Source organism: Alexandromys fortis, unplaced genomic scaffold (genome assembly GCF_014885135.2).
Source record: "Alexandromys fortis isolate MF-2015 unplaced genomic scaffold, M_Fortis_MF-2015_v1.1 scaffold_86, whole genome shotgun sequence".
Taxonomy (NCBI): Eukaryota; Metazoa; Chordata; class Mammalia; order Rodentia; family Cricetidae; genus Alexandromys; species Alexandromys fortis.
Genome location: NW_026067965.1, coordinates 105,412 through 120,657, shown reverse-complemented (window position 1 = coordinate 120,657; position 15,246 = coordinate 105,412). Strand labels below are relative to the sequence as shown.

At 39.8% G+C, this 15,246-nt stretch overlaps 1 protein-coding gene across 7 annotated transcripts in view; it reads right to left on the bottom strand.

Annotated features, from left to right (window-relative positions):
* Positions 1-15,246, bottom strand: part of Zfand6 (zinc finger AN1-type containing 6) — a 63,996-nt gene continuing 48,750 nt past the window's right edge. For 5 of the 7 annotated variants that reach the window (XM_050153943.1, XM_050153941.1, XM_050153942.1 and 2 more), the window contains 6 exons: positions 14,385-14,555; positions 13,931-14,039; positions 12,695-12,795; positions 6,343-6,387; positions 2,873-2,980; positions 1-927 (listed from right to left, as the gene is read on the bottom strand). In XM_050153943.1, coding sequence (XP_050009900.1) covers positions 779-927; positions 2,873-2,980; positions 6,343-6,387; positions 12,695-12,795; positions 13,931-14,039; positions 14,385-14,538 — 666 coding nt within the window. In that variant the 5' untranslated portion in view covers positions 14,539-14,555 and the 3' untranslated portion in view covers positions 1-778. The remainder of the gene's footprint in view (positions 928-2,872; positions 2,981-6,342; positions 6,388-12,694; positions 12,796-13,930; positions 14,040-14,384; positions 14,556-15,246) is intronic. The other 2 variants (XM_050153946.1, XM_050153947.1) reach the window with 2 other exon arrangements.

The window sequence follows — 15,246 nt, the reverse complement described above, 5'->3', positions numbered from 1 at the left end:
TAATTTTTCTTGTTTTCCTTTTTATTTAATCAAAGACTGGTGAATAAACATAAACACAGCACAATGACTTCAGATCATTCTTTACACTGTGCACACACAGACCAATCAACAGTAATCTGAAAGAAATTTGCAGTCAGCAGTGAAATGCATTCAGCTTTTCTTTCCCTTGCAAAATAAAAAGAAAAAAACTAAAAAGAAAAAAACATAAATTTAGAATCTCAACAGCACATATTCTCCTGTGACAAATGATTCAGACATAAATAGTGGTGCAAAGAAACTATATGCTAACAACACATGTATAACCTTTGTTAATGAGAAAACAAACAGAAGCAGCCATAATGATTAAGATACATTCAGTTACTGATAACTAGTTGTGCCCAGAAGGGCATTATCAAAAGGGAATCGTGCTGCAGAGAAAAGCTATATATACATACACAATGAGAAATAAACTGCAAGATCAACACATGCATGTTTAATACTGGAAAAATCACAGCCCTCCAGAATTTCTCCACATTTGTTATAAAAGCCCTCTGCACTCAACTAAAATTAAAATGATCTTAAAAGGATAATACTTCTTTTTCAGCCACAGAAACTGCAAAGGAAATAAATGTTCAGAGTCATTTTCAAAACAAAAACAAAAATCTATTCTTCTGATGACATGCATGATTCAAAGGTCTATGCAAGATATGGTGCTCTACATTCCCAAGGACTAGGAAAAAAACCTCAAGTCAATTTTTAGTTTGCAGATGGTCAAAGGGTTTTGTATTCCAGCAGGAGCTCAAATCTTCTGGATCTTTTCACCAACAACTACTGGATTTTCTTTTCTGATTTTTTCAGCAGCATCAGCTTTGTAATTGTAAGAGCAATTGTGCACATCTGAGTAGCGATGCACACCACAGTAAACATTTCCACACCGGCATTCAAACCCTGGAAGTGGAGGAACACGTGTACAGCAGGGGTTAGACGGGAGGGCGAGACTAGTCCGTTCCACAGCTAATGCTAAGTAACACTGTCTTCAAGTCTAGGAGGAATCACTGCAACGTTCCAGAGCCACACTCTGAGCTCCCTAGCAGAGCTCCTTTCTTTTTCTTTCTCCTATTCTCAAACATGTTTGTACTTCTGAGTCGGTGTCACTGCTAAACTGACAAAGTGTACTAAGTGCTACTGTCAGAACCAACTGACACTTGTTAAGGCCAGACTAGTGAGTCCTGAGGAGCTGCTGTTGGGTGATAATGTAGTTAAAGGGGAACTATTCAAAAGAATTTAGAAAAGAATGTATGTCAAGTACAGTCAGACTGCCCTGAGCATTCAGGGACAGGGGTTCTGTAACCAGGTAACAAAGGGGGGTGGAGGCCTGTAAAGGAAAAAGTGCTGTCTCTTCTCTGACAAGGGAGCTGTGTGCTAAGAGCACAGCAAGCTTTGTACTTGGCTTCTGGAGAGTGATGCAGCTACAAATAGTTTTGCTGATTGTTTACTTAGGCATCATGACAAATACTTGTATAAAAGATTTTGAGTGAAAATTATGCTTCAAAGGGGAGTATGGTAGCACGTGCCTGTAACCCCAGCACTTGGGAAGCGGGGACAGAAGGATCACAGGCCATAAGCTACATCAGATCTTGCCTCATAAAAATGGAAAAGAAAATAATACCTTAGTATCACTTCATACTTCAGAATATATTGTCACTAAGGAAGGAGATTAAAGTTAACCTAAACTGTCCCACTTCTCCAATATACATTTAATTTAAAACACACAAATTTAATATCAAATGCATATTTGATATATTCATAGAGTCTTAGACTTCCTGACCACAGGTCTAGGACTTTAACTTTTTATCTAATTTGTCTATTGTTTGCTTTAATTTTTTTATTACATAAAGATTCAGAATATGTATTTACAGTTAAAATGTGGTTTAAAAAGTGATTGTCAATTATTGGTTAAAATATTGATTTTTCCTGAGCTACGTTTCCCCAAATCCATAATAACCTAATTCTGATTTGGATGGAAAAGACTGCCACTTTGTTTGTGGCTGTATTTGGGTTTCAGCCCATAGCTTATCCCTAAAGTGTGGCTTTTTAGTTTTTTGTTTGTTTATTGTTGTTGTTGTTGTCGTTTTGGTTTTTCCAGACAGGGTTTCTCTGTGCAGCCCTGGATGTTCTGACTCTCGCTCTGTAGACCAGGCTGGCCTTAAACTCAGAGACTCACCTGCCTCTGCCTTCTGAGTGCTGGGATTAAAGGTGTGTACCACCACCACTGCCTGGGTAGTTAAGTAGCTTTTATTGGGTGTTTATTGTATATTGGACAGTCACTTGATCCATATAGTAATTCATGATTCCATAAAAAGTGTACATGTGAGTCTCAGGGAAGCTTAGTGATTTGCCTCTGATAATGAGGCCATTGATGCCACAGAAACCTGACCCCGGAGTCCACCTTCTTGGTCTCCTCAAAGTTCACATCACCTGAGAAGGTAGGAGACATTTCTGCCCTTCACCAGCATTTGCTACACTGACCTTACTTATTAGCAAATACTCTCAAACCCAGTTGACATTTTTTTTTTTTTTGGAGGGGGGTGGTCTTTGAGATAGGGTTTCACTGTAGCTTTGGAGCCTGTCCTGGAACTCACTCTGAAGACCAAGCTGGCCTTGAACTCACAGAGAGATCCTCCTGTCTCTTGCTAGGGTTAAAGGCATGTGCCACCACTGCTTGACCGAAATATTTTTTTAAATGCTGAAGAAAAAAAAAAGAAACCCAGAAGCTGACCATGTATGTACACCAATGCTCACAAAGGCAGTAAAAATCTTATTTGGCCAGTAACAGCGAGCATATATTTTCAAAACATGATCTTAACTTTAAACCGTCCAAGGAGGCCCTTACCAGTAAGTCCCACTTTCTTCCTGCACATGAAACAGCGATTCTTTTTTTGTTTGGGTTTTTCAAGAGACTTGCTTTGCTCTTCAGATGGTTGCTGCGTTGTATCTGATACTGAAGTTGAGAAAAACAAGAGGGTGGCAAATTTAACTATTCAGTAAGAGGTGGTGTTTGGGCGCTGGTTGACCCTCACCCCATACTATCTCATGGGTTTGTAATTTAAAGACTAGCTAAGGAACAGACTTATAGGTCAGGAAAGATATTCATAAATTTGTGTTATTATAAAACACGACCCTCCTTTCATTACATGCATGTATACACATAACAGAATACACAGTGATTCTAAACGGTGGCTTACAAATTTTCTTTTCTAATCTAAAGTGGGCAAGGAGACAGAGAGTCAGAGATAGACACCACCTATGAAGTCTAAGTTAGAAAACAGCCTAAGAAGAAAATAGCCATACGAAAGCATAACACTGTTCACTGTCTGGTCTACATGGTCTTCTCAGAAAGCAGAAATTTCAGTGTTCTCAGAACATGTCACATAAAACCACTTAAGCCAAGTGTTGTGGCACATGCCTATAATCCAGTACCCAGAGGATTGCTGTTTACAGAGTAAAAGGCGAGAGAATGAGACTCTTTCTCAACCTTACCCCTACAAGATGCTAGGGAAAATAATCAGACACAAGAAAACTTTAAAATGACACAATTAAGACTGAAACTAACAATGCATTTTCATACTAAAATCAAGAGCAGATGCATTGCAACTCAGAGTCACTGTTACTAAACTCTGTTAATGTGCCCTTTCCTGTCACTTGTCACCCTGGCCCTCCTGGGTGCCCCAGAGACAGCTGTAACCTTGCCTGGTACACATGACATCTAGCTAGCAAACAGTTAAGTAGCCTATGATGGTTCAAACTCCAACTTGCCCATTTTGTCACAACCAGGGACTTTCCCAGGAGTCTGGGCTCACTTCTACAAGCTACCCCAAAAGGCTTTCCCATTCCAACCAAGGGTGTTCTTCAGAGTCAAGATCCAATAGCTTTCCCTCGTCGACACTTTGTGGCTTTACGCCCTATTACCCAGGCTTCATGTGTTGTAAGTGAAAAGTAAATAGTTTAAACCATTCTGATGGTTCCCCACTATTCCCCAGGCTAATGTCCAGGGATCTTCACCATTCCTGCCACCCTCTCCCTGGCCATATTATATCACTCCTTAAGCGGACACATGCTTGTGCCACACTGCAGTGCCTGACTTTGACACATCTCTCTCACACCTGTGTGTGCTTGTTAGAGGTCCTTGTTGTGCCTGATCTTTAGCAACTAACTCCATCTTGTCTTTCCTGTTTATACTAATGGGGCCACCCCTATAGTCTCAGAGCAGGAACCCCTCCCTATCCTGTGCTCCTATGCAGGTGCTTCTTAGGTGCCTAGAACTGTCCATTTAACCTGGCCTAAGTGAATTCTTTGAAGGCAGGAACCTGTCCCATCATCCCTGTTACCAGAGACTATCATGATTCCTCTACCACTCAAGGAATAAATCTTTGTGGACCTGCATTAAGTCACTTACCCACTGTATCTACAGCCAGAGTAGAGCACCCCTTATAACCATCTACTTACAGCAGACACTCACATACTTGTTAGTGGATCATAACTTATGTTAATTTATCTAGTATTTTAAAAAGCATGATGTCAGACAAAACACCAAACATTATGAGTGAAATATGGTAATGAAAAATTCTGCAGCGCAACTTCTCTACCAGAAAAGTTAAACCCAGGCCAGAGTAACTTCTACTAATATGCAGCCTTATTTCTTATGGCTTTTGAGACAGGGTCTTAGTCTGTAGCCCAGGCTGGCCTCAAACTCAGTCTTCCTGCTTCGAAACACGTGCTGGGATTACAGGTATAAGTCATCACACCTGGCCACATTGTATTTTTAAAAACAAAACAGAGACACAAAGCTTTTTATTTCTATAAAAAGTGCCCTTAGACATGTCTTTAACAATGTTCATAGCATTGTTTGTCACAGCCAGAACCTGGAAACAACCTAAATGCCCCTCAACCGAAGAACGGACAATGAAAATGTGGTACATTTACACAATGGAGTACTACACAGCAGAAAAAATAACGACAGCTTGAAACTTGCAAATGGATGGAGCTAGAAAACATCATTTTGAGTGAGGTAACCCAGACCCAGAAAGACAATTATCACATGTACTCACTCATAAGTGGTTTTTAAACATAAAGCAAAGAAAAGCCACCTACAAATCACAATTCTTAAGAACCTTAAGATAACAATGAGGACCCTAAGAGAGACTTACATAGATCTAATCTACATGGGAAATAGAAAAAGATAAGATCTCCTAAGTAAATTGGGAGCATGGGGACCATGGGAAAGGGTAGATGAGGAGGGGAGCAGAGAAAAATATATAGCTCAATAAAATCAATTTAAAAAAAGGTGCCCTTAGAATGTGAGATCATTATGGACAAGGGTGCCTTGTTTTTGTCTCTAAAACAGAATTAGGTAAGGCTTGGGTGTATAAATGAACTAAAAAATAATTTAAACTGTAACCAGAAATGAGCCTGTATATTTATTTTTTTAAATTTGTAAGCCATTACAGCTAACCTGTTCTCAAGAAAATATAGTAGTCAAACAAATTAATACTTAAATGTCAGTAACACTATCCCTGATTTCTTTTCTAAACAGAATTGGTTTAACTACTGATAAATTTTGAGTAGTATCTGGAAATGGAGAAGCGTAAAATTTCACGTCCTTCCTTTGAACACAAGCAGTGTTACATACTTCAAAGTGAAACTCGATTAGCCCTAAAGACCTAACACAAACTACTGATGGCAGATGCAACTTTGAAGTTAAAAGACTGGTCAGCTGTCTGAAAAGGCCCATAAGCCAGAGCTTGCATTTGGCTTGCTGAGTTCAGATATAGCAGAGAGATGATGGGAACATCTGCTCACCCCAAACTATCAGCACAGCCTCAGTTCACAAGCGATATGTGAGTATTCTGTGAAAGGCTGATTCTAAGAAAATACTGTTTCTTTGGGTAATATACGTAAGATATGAAGACCACAGAATGCCCTATCCAATTCTGTTTATAAAATAACTATTCAATCCCAACTAGAGCAATCTAGTAGCAAAGAAGCCAAAGAACCACAGTCTTACCGACTTCAAAGTTAAGAACAGTTTCTTTAGAACTAGACAGGTTTTCATACAGGGAAATGAGAGCGAGAAACACACCGTATATTGTTAGTATTTATAAACTGGGGACTCTCTGTCATACCCACTGATCATACAGGTATGTGGCGAGGTCGATGGGACAGCATAAAGGCAGCAAAATCATTAAGAATAAATATGCTGGCCAGCTGAACTGCTAACTGGAACCCTGACTAGACATGGTCTACTGGCCATTATTAAGAGACTTCAGAAAGCACTGGACAGGTAAGAGTGGTTTAACTACCCACATGGAGGATCACATTCAAGAGGAACAAGGCCCTCTGCTCTGGGTCCTGCAAACAGAAAAATACAAATATAACAGTAAGTACACAACATGATTTAAACACTACCTATTGGGGCATATTCATAAACACAGTGAAAAAAACAAATTAAACTTAAGATGACATGATAGGTAACCCCAAACTCTATCTCACTTTCTCTTGGTGGGGGATACAATATCCCTCTCTCTCTATTTTTTCCTCAGAGTCTTGACAATTCCCAAGAACTAGACAAGGCATTTTTGGTGTGCAGCATTTGCAGGGCCCAAGCATGTAAGACAAGCACTCTACCACAGACTTCCAGCCCAGTGAAGGATCAAAACTAAGGAACTTAATTGTTCTGCTTACTTCTGCTCTGAACCCAGTGCTAACACAGAACAAATGCTCTTTAGATACTCGTGGTGGTTAAACCACCAACTGGGAAATTTTTCTTTACAAAAGAGACCTCATTTTCTTTCTTTTTTTTTTTAATTTATTTATTTATTATGTATACAACATTCCTTCCATGTATGCTTGCCAGAAGAGGGCACCAGATCTCATTATAGATGGCTGTGAGCCACCATGTGGTTGCTGGGAATTGAACTCAGGACCTCTGGAAGAGCAGTCAGTGCTCTTAACCTCTAAGCCATCTCTCCAGCCCCGAGACCTCATTTTCTTATATGGAGATTTAAATTAAATAAAATTTAGACTCTTCCCAGTTTTAAAATTCTATGTAAAATGAGAAAAATTTAACTTCCAAGAGAAAAATCAGACTAGCTCTGGTACTAGCATCCAATTTTTATTATTTTCTAGGACTCATATTCAGTAGAAACAGGCCTGACAAGATGGCTCAGCAGGTAAGGCTGTTTGCTGCCACACCTGACACCCTGAGTCCAATCCCCAGAAGCTACACGGTGGAAGGCGAGAACAACTCTAGTGAGTTCCAGCACCAAGGAAGAACATGCTTTTATTCTCTTCAGAATTAAGACTGAGGATATTAAGTCACCTGATAATTATCCTTAACTTTTTGAGAACACCAGATTGCTTTCCCAAGCATCTATACGATTCTGAATTCCCACAATGAGCAAGTGTTTCAGTTTACACAGAGCAAACCAACACTTGTTATTACTAGTGTTAGCAGCACCCTGCAGAGGCGTCACATGACAATTCATCACGGGATGCTTTTCCAGTTCCCTGGTGACGACTGATGCAGAGCATCCTCTCACTTGCTGACTGTCAGTTTGTACATCTTCTCTGGGAAAGAAACTACTCAGACCCTTTGCCCATTTTTCTTTCTTTTAAAAACATCTTATTAATCCTTTGAGAACTTCCCACACTGCATTTAATTTTTTATTAGACATATTTTATGTGAGAGTGTTCTGACTGAACATATGTATGGGCACCATATGCATATTTATGCCCTTGGAGCTAGAACTGGTTGCAAGGCCCTGGGAATAGAACTCAGTTCTTTGCAAGATTAGCAAATGCTCTTGGCCACCTAGCACGGTTCTACCTATTTTCACTGAATTGTCATATTTCCCTCTTTCTTTCCTTATTTTTATAGCTACTGCAGATTTAAACTAGGATCCCATGCATGCTGCCCAAGTGCCCTACCTCTGAACTTTATGCTTCAACAGGAAATTTTTCTCTATGCATTATGAGACAGATGGTGTAACATTTTCTGTACTGCTTTTCTATTCTCTTCATGAGAACAAAAGCCATCAATCTTTGGTTGCTATTGCTTTAGGTGTCTTATCCAAAGGCACAAAATTTACACTTGCTTTAAGAGTTGTTACAGTCTCAGCTCTTATAATCGTGTAGGCTTTGGCTATGTTGTGGGTGAATTTTTACATCTTTTATGAAATAGGGATAAAATTCATTCTTTTGATTAGACTTTCATTTTCTGACTGGATGACCTTAGACCTTTAAGTTCAACTGCCCTTAAGCTTCTGGGTATTATTTCTGTGATGTAGGAGTGTCTTCTGTTTTGTGTTGGTTTCATTGGTTAAATAAAGAAACTGCCTTAGCCCTTTAATAGGACAGAAAATTAGGTAGGCGGAGTAAACAGAACAGAATGCTGGGAGAAAGAAGCCGAGTCAAGCAGTCGCCATGATTCTCCCACTCCAAACAGACGCAGGTTAAGATCTTTCCTGGTAAGCCACCTTGTGGTGTTACACAGATTATTAGAAATGGGTTAGATCAATATGTAAGAGCTAGCCAATAAGAGGCTGGAACTAATGGGCCAGGCTGTGTTTAAAAGAATACAGTTTCCGTGTAATTATTTCGGGTAAAGCTAGCCGGGTGGTGGGAAGCAGCTTAGCCACTCCAAATACTACATTTCTGGACTATCAATACTATTCCAATGATCTATGTGAGTATCCTTATGACAGCACTTCAGTTTGAATTACTATTATCTTCTAATAAAGTCTGAAACTGGGAACTATTAAGTCTTGTATTTTTTTTTTCAAGACTGTCTTGGCTGTTTTTACCCATTCTTCAAAATCTGATAAAATTCCTGATTTCATTTCTTTTTTAGCGTTTTGAGACAGGGTTTCTCTGTACCTTTGGGGCCTGTCCTGGAACTTGCTCTGTAGACCAGGGTGGCCTCGAACTCAGAGATCTGCCTGTCTCTGCCTCCTAAGAGCTGGGATTAAAGGCCACCACCTTCCGACATGAGACCCCAGATTTCTACACTATGTAAGCTTTCCTAAATAATAGTCCCAAGTTAGCCCAAGAGTTCCTCTACTATGAACTACTGATTTAACAACTCTCCTAAGAATCCAGGTTCTCTCTGCTTTGTCCTTGACAGCCCAGCCCTCCAAAAAGCTGGTTCATTCTACACTGGAAAGCTTTACATTCATCTTTTATTCTAAGTCTCTAACTCTCGAATCATTTGGGTAATATACAAAACAAGAATATCCTTCACTGCTTGTACAGCTCATTTTGCCTCTGCAGTCTGAATTATTTTAAATTTCCTGTAAGGTGGACTTGATTAAAAGATAATGAAAATACAGTGCAGAAATGTTGTCAGTGGCTCATGAAGATATGAAGCCAGAAGTTCTACATCTAAACCCCATCTTCTTTTCAGTCTGCACCACCCAAGACCTGGAGGGCTGGGAGGGTAACCAAAGTTCAGCTCTATCTTCAACAAGGCAGTCAATCTAGTATAGTAGCATAGAATAACTGATGCATATGTATTTTGTCTTTAAACTAGTTTTTGTGAACTGATAAGTATGATTTAGATTTTTAAGAAGAGTTTGAGATACAGCTTTTTTTAATTGAAAAGGGGAATGAAATAACCAATATAAAGCAATAGGCTAGCTTTTTATGTAACATGAGAAAAGTTCTTTAGAGCCATCATGCCAAAATAAAAGCATCACCTACTTGGTGGTACCATATTCTAATTATAAGAGGATACCTGCAGAGGAAATGCTATTCTGAAATACCCAGTGACACTGGAATACACACGGATACCAGTCAGCTTGCCTAACCAATTGATCTGACCTACTTGGGGAACAAAGGAGGCTGGGCCACCAGACAGATGCATACAGTGAATCCCAATCCATATGCACCACAGTGTCTAGTGAAGGGAATAGAGCCACAGTGGATGCCAGATCCCAGCTCCCCATGTGTGCTGAGGAGCCTTTCTGTTTTTATTCATTCAATAGATGAAGACATCATTTCTCTGATTTGGTCAGCAAGGAAATTATGTACAAAGTGTGTGTACAAATTAGTAGATATATATACAAAGAAGCATATTACATTTGTTGACAAAAAGAAAAATACATTTTAAATTTAAAAATAAAAAAAAATTTAAAGACAATTGTTCTGGATAAGGTCTGTAAAGTGCTTTGTTCTGCAAGCATGAGGACCTATGCTTATAAAACAACAGGTGGGCCCAGTGATATGTGTCTGTAATCACTCCAGTCTCTTTACACAACCAGTAAGAGGATGTCTGAAAATAAGAAAAGCAGATGGCAACATAGGACACCCTATGCTCTAGCCTCCACATGCAAACACAACACACACACACACACACACACACATGACACAACATAGGGCAGACACCCTATGCTCCAGCCTCCACACGCAAACACAACACAACACACACACACACACACACGACACAACATAGGACAGACACCCTATGCTCCAGCCTCCACATGCAAACACAACACACACACACACACATAGGACACAACATAGGACAGACACCCTATGCTCTAGCCTCCACATGCAAACACAAAACACACACACACACACGAGGCTGTTAAGAGACTTTAGGAGTTGAATACTAATCCCTTTCTAAACTTAGGTAAAAGTGAAACATATCTGACTTGTCAAAGAGTCTGTGTGCTGAAGTTATGAATGCTAAGTCTTTAGGGAACTTAATACTGACCCTAAATGTCATTCAAAACATACTTGTAAAAAAGAAACTCTAACTTTCAAAATCATTCCACAATCTCTCCTAATACGTAATTAACTTTCAAAATCATTCCACAATCTCTCCTAATAAAGTAATCTCAATCACTTTCTCAGTTAATATACTCAAGGTGGGCTGGAGGGAACTAATATGTTCTCCATATATCAGAATGAGATGAAGCACCTACAATAAATATTATTGCACTATTAATTCACCTACCAATAATCTTTATCTTTTGTCAAACTGTTCAATTCTTACTGCACCTCTAATCTTATTTGTTGGTTCTGGTTCATTTTATCAGGACAGGGTCTTACTATGTAGCTCTGGCTGTTGTCCTGTTGTCCATGTAGACCGGGCTGGACTTGAACTCAGAAATCTGCCTGCCTCTTCTGGAACTAAAGGCACGCACCGTCACAGCCAGCTGCATCTTTAATCTTTCTGAATTCTTTTCACAGACAACAATCTAAAAGGTATTCTGTTCTAACTCCTGGGTGAGCAGCAGCCTTTCTCTTCCTTCTCTGCTAGCCTCCCTCTCAAAACCATTTGCTCCTTGGAACTCCCCTTTGGTGGTGTCTATGGCCTGAAACTAATCAGGACCCAGATAAGTGACCTTGTTTTCTGCTCCACTGCTGGCTCACCTTCCTGCTTTGTTTTCAAACTCTCACTACAGCCGCCTATACCAGATCACCCAAACTTCAGGTTCAATCCTCATCACCTTTCTTCTACCTACCTACATCTTCCAAATAAGCTCTCTCAAATTCTAAATTTATCACTTCTTCCTCACTCATTAACATTTTCTGTAGCAGACTAGAGAGATGGCTCAATGTTTAAGAGCACATACTGTTCTTGCAGAGGACCCAAGTTCAATTTCAGGGTCCACAATGAGCATCTCACAATTACCTGCAACCTCAGCTCCATCAGATGCCTCTAGCTAGCATCTGCCCTCACATGCACATGATCACACACACAATTAAAAATAAAAATAAATATTTAAAACCCTTTCTGTAACCAGTATCTTCCTCAGCTTCCCTGCCTAGGTAATCACATCACTGTCACTCTTATAAAGCTAAGCTTTGATACCACCTGTTTTAGTTTATGTTGCTAGTGGGTAACTTAACATTTTTTATTTTATGCATTAAAATAACCCACACATCCCTACTTTTCCTTAAACTTTTCTATTTACAAAAAAAATTGTACACTATACTTTATGAATTTATAGTGCTATGTGGTGGTAGGTTAAAATATTTATGTTGGTCACACAGCAAAATTCACTTCCTGTAGCAAAATCTGCAAATAGGTAAATCTGCTTAAGCAATGACTGGGCAAGATGTAAATCAAGGATAACTATCTACATTATTTAATATAAAATTCAACAAACTTCAAATGAATACCATGTCACCAGGACGCCCATGCCATACAGGATGCAAACAGAGGTCAGTGTGCTCTCCTTAAACCCTGCCATGGTGTCACACATCCCTGAAGTTGTCTTTGCACAGTACACTCCCTTGATGGAGCCAGGGTGAAAGGGCATGGGGTGCCACCCTAGGACTGCAAGCAGCTGGACATGTCTGCTGCACTGCAGGCCACATGGGGAGAGGAGTGCCTGGCCACCCTGAAGAAAAGGCCTCAGATAAGCAGTCAAAACCAGGGACAGCAAGCTTCCCGCAAGCAAGTAATCCCAGTGCTTGAAGAACAAAGGATTTGAGTCTTCTCTTTATGCTGATCTCATTATTTAAGTGGGAAGTGGATCCCAACATTCTAGTCAATTAAATATCTGAGACTATGAAATACTCTTCTCAAAACTATCAAAGCATGTACTCATAAGCAGGTACTTTTCTAATACCCACGTCTATGCTAACCTCTGGCCTCGAGAACTCAAGTGTTAATAAACAACAAACATATGCTCTATCATATGCAAACCTTGCAGGTCTTCTGTCTCGGATACTGCTTTGTCCACAGATGTACTGTCCACTTGGGAAGGTGCTACAGATTCTGATAAAAGTGACTGATTTGATACAGGGCTAGAAAAGCAAGAGATATTTTTATTTTTTTAACATAAAATTTTAAAAATTATTTTTCTTCTTTGATTCTGAAATAGGGACTTATTCTGTTTCCCAGGATGGTTTAAAACCCCTGGGCTCAAGAGAACCTCCTGCTTCCTTCAGTTGAGTTTCACTGTTCCCAGTAATAGTTCAATTTGAAAAGGTCACCTTCCAAATATCCATAATAACTGAAGGGACATAGAAAGTACCACTTACTATAGAACACAGAAACACTCGTAACCTAACATAATCATGGGGGCTTGGAAACCACAGGCTAATTTGGGTCTAAAGTTCATGCTTTGGAAACCAAAGCAACAGCATATATATACCACAGGAACACTAAATGAAAACTAGAAAGATGCAGTCTTGCTTCGGAAATTCTAAAACAGAGTTAAACAGAGTGGTGAGTGTCTACTTTAGATTTTTAAAAAGGAACCATAGTGAAAAAGTAACAGCCTGATTTGTAAGAGAACAAACAGACAAGTCTTTCCGGCTCTCCCCCTTCTTTCTCTTGTCTAGAAGGGCCTCAAATTGGCAGTGTAGTTGAGCCTGGCCTTGATCTTGATCCTCTTGCCTCCATTTCTTAAGCCTGAGATTACAGGCATGCACCAGGATGTTCAGAGGCTAAAACATGTACTTCTGTATGCATTCCTCTATCTCTGACTTCAGAGCTAAAAACAAAGTGTGTGTGTGTATACGTATGTATGTATAAAACACTGAGTATTATCTCATGATAAAAACAAAAAGAAACAGGGACAAGGTTCTTCTGATTCAAAGCACTAATACGTGCAGACCATGGACTGCAATGTGAAGAACTAACCCGACACTGGGCTAGATTAAAGGGACTGCATGCAGCACCAGGTCAGGATGTAGTTGAAGAACAAAGAGAAAGATGTCTCAAAGGGGGATTAAAGACTTGGAAGATCTCTCCCTTGACATAAAAACAGCAAAAAGCATCTTGTAACTAGTGAGCAGCAAGCAATGAGATACAGTTTTAGATCAATAGACCCTGCAGTGGCTTTAAAGTGCTCCTTAACGAAGTGCTCAGGAACAAAAGACCAATACTCTAGTTTTCATCAATCTTCGAGTTACCTTTCAGACAGTATAACCTTACCCTGGTTGCAGAGATGAAGACGTAGACTCTAGTGCTGACTGAGCGTCTGGGACACTGCCGTCTGTGCACTGTACTGGTAACGATTCAGACAGACTGCTGACAGAAGCTGCTGCAACACAACCACACTGCACGTTAGTAATTCCAACAGCCCAAGACCTGATCCAAAAGCAGCATGCAAGATCAACTGCCCACAAAACATAGTACACACATTTTCCTTTTTTAATTTACAACTTTGTAATAATTTGCTGATGGGGAGAAAACTTGGAATGTACTAGTGGTTAAACTTAGGGCCTTGTGCTCTACCACTGAGCAATACCTGTATCCCCCACCTCTTTTTAAATGTGATTCAGTGATAGGAGTGTAGCACTGCACACATGAAGAACGTGAAAGGGGGTAGTGCACATATCCCATGTGCTTGTCACCAACACTGCTGGGCTTTAGCTGGATCACTTACCAGGAGGGCTTATTCTACCACTGCTACTGTTCTGTCTTTGAAGGTGTTCTTTATAGCATACCGAACACATGCCATTTGTACGAGGATTGCCATAAAATCCGCAGCCAGTGGAGCAAAGCATAGGTGCTTGGCTGTGATTAGTTTCTTGAGCCATGTTCTTCTGTTGTACACCTGAAATTTGCAAAGAATAAGAACTCAATACATGACTTCAGTCTTATATCATCCAAATATCTTTTTATAATGAAAGGAAAACCACGTATGTGCCCTTTCCCTAAGTATTCTATGGTTGTTCCTAAAAATGACAAAAGTAAAGAGCAAAGGATACTTGGTTTTTTTTTTTTTTTTTTTGGTTTTTCGAGACAGGGTTTCTCTGTAGCTTTGGAGCCTGTCCTGGAACTAGCTCTGTAGACCAGGCTGGTCTCGAACTCACAGAGATCCACCTGCCTCTGCCTCCCGAGTGCTGGGATTAAAGGTGTGCGCCACCATCACCCGGCCAAAGGATACTTGGTAACTCCTACTTCAAGCTACCCTATATAAGCAAGTCTGTGCTGGCTCAGAAACAATAAAACTTCTCTAGAGCAAGAGGCCTCTTTCTGAAGAGACTGCACCAAAGATTAACTTCATTTTGGACTCTTACAATAACCAGCAATCACTGAATTTTGCTGTAAGTTATACTATTTAATTTCTAGCTATTTAAATTTTGTTCCAAGTCCACATTAACTTGTAACTCATTCTCTTTAAAAATTACAGCTGAATGTAATATTCATTCTGGTAACAGTATGTAGAACTGGGCAGAGTGCTGGTGAAATGAGAAATGAATTCAATCATTTTGGAAGGCAATTTAGCAATTCACCTCAAGAGC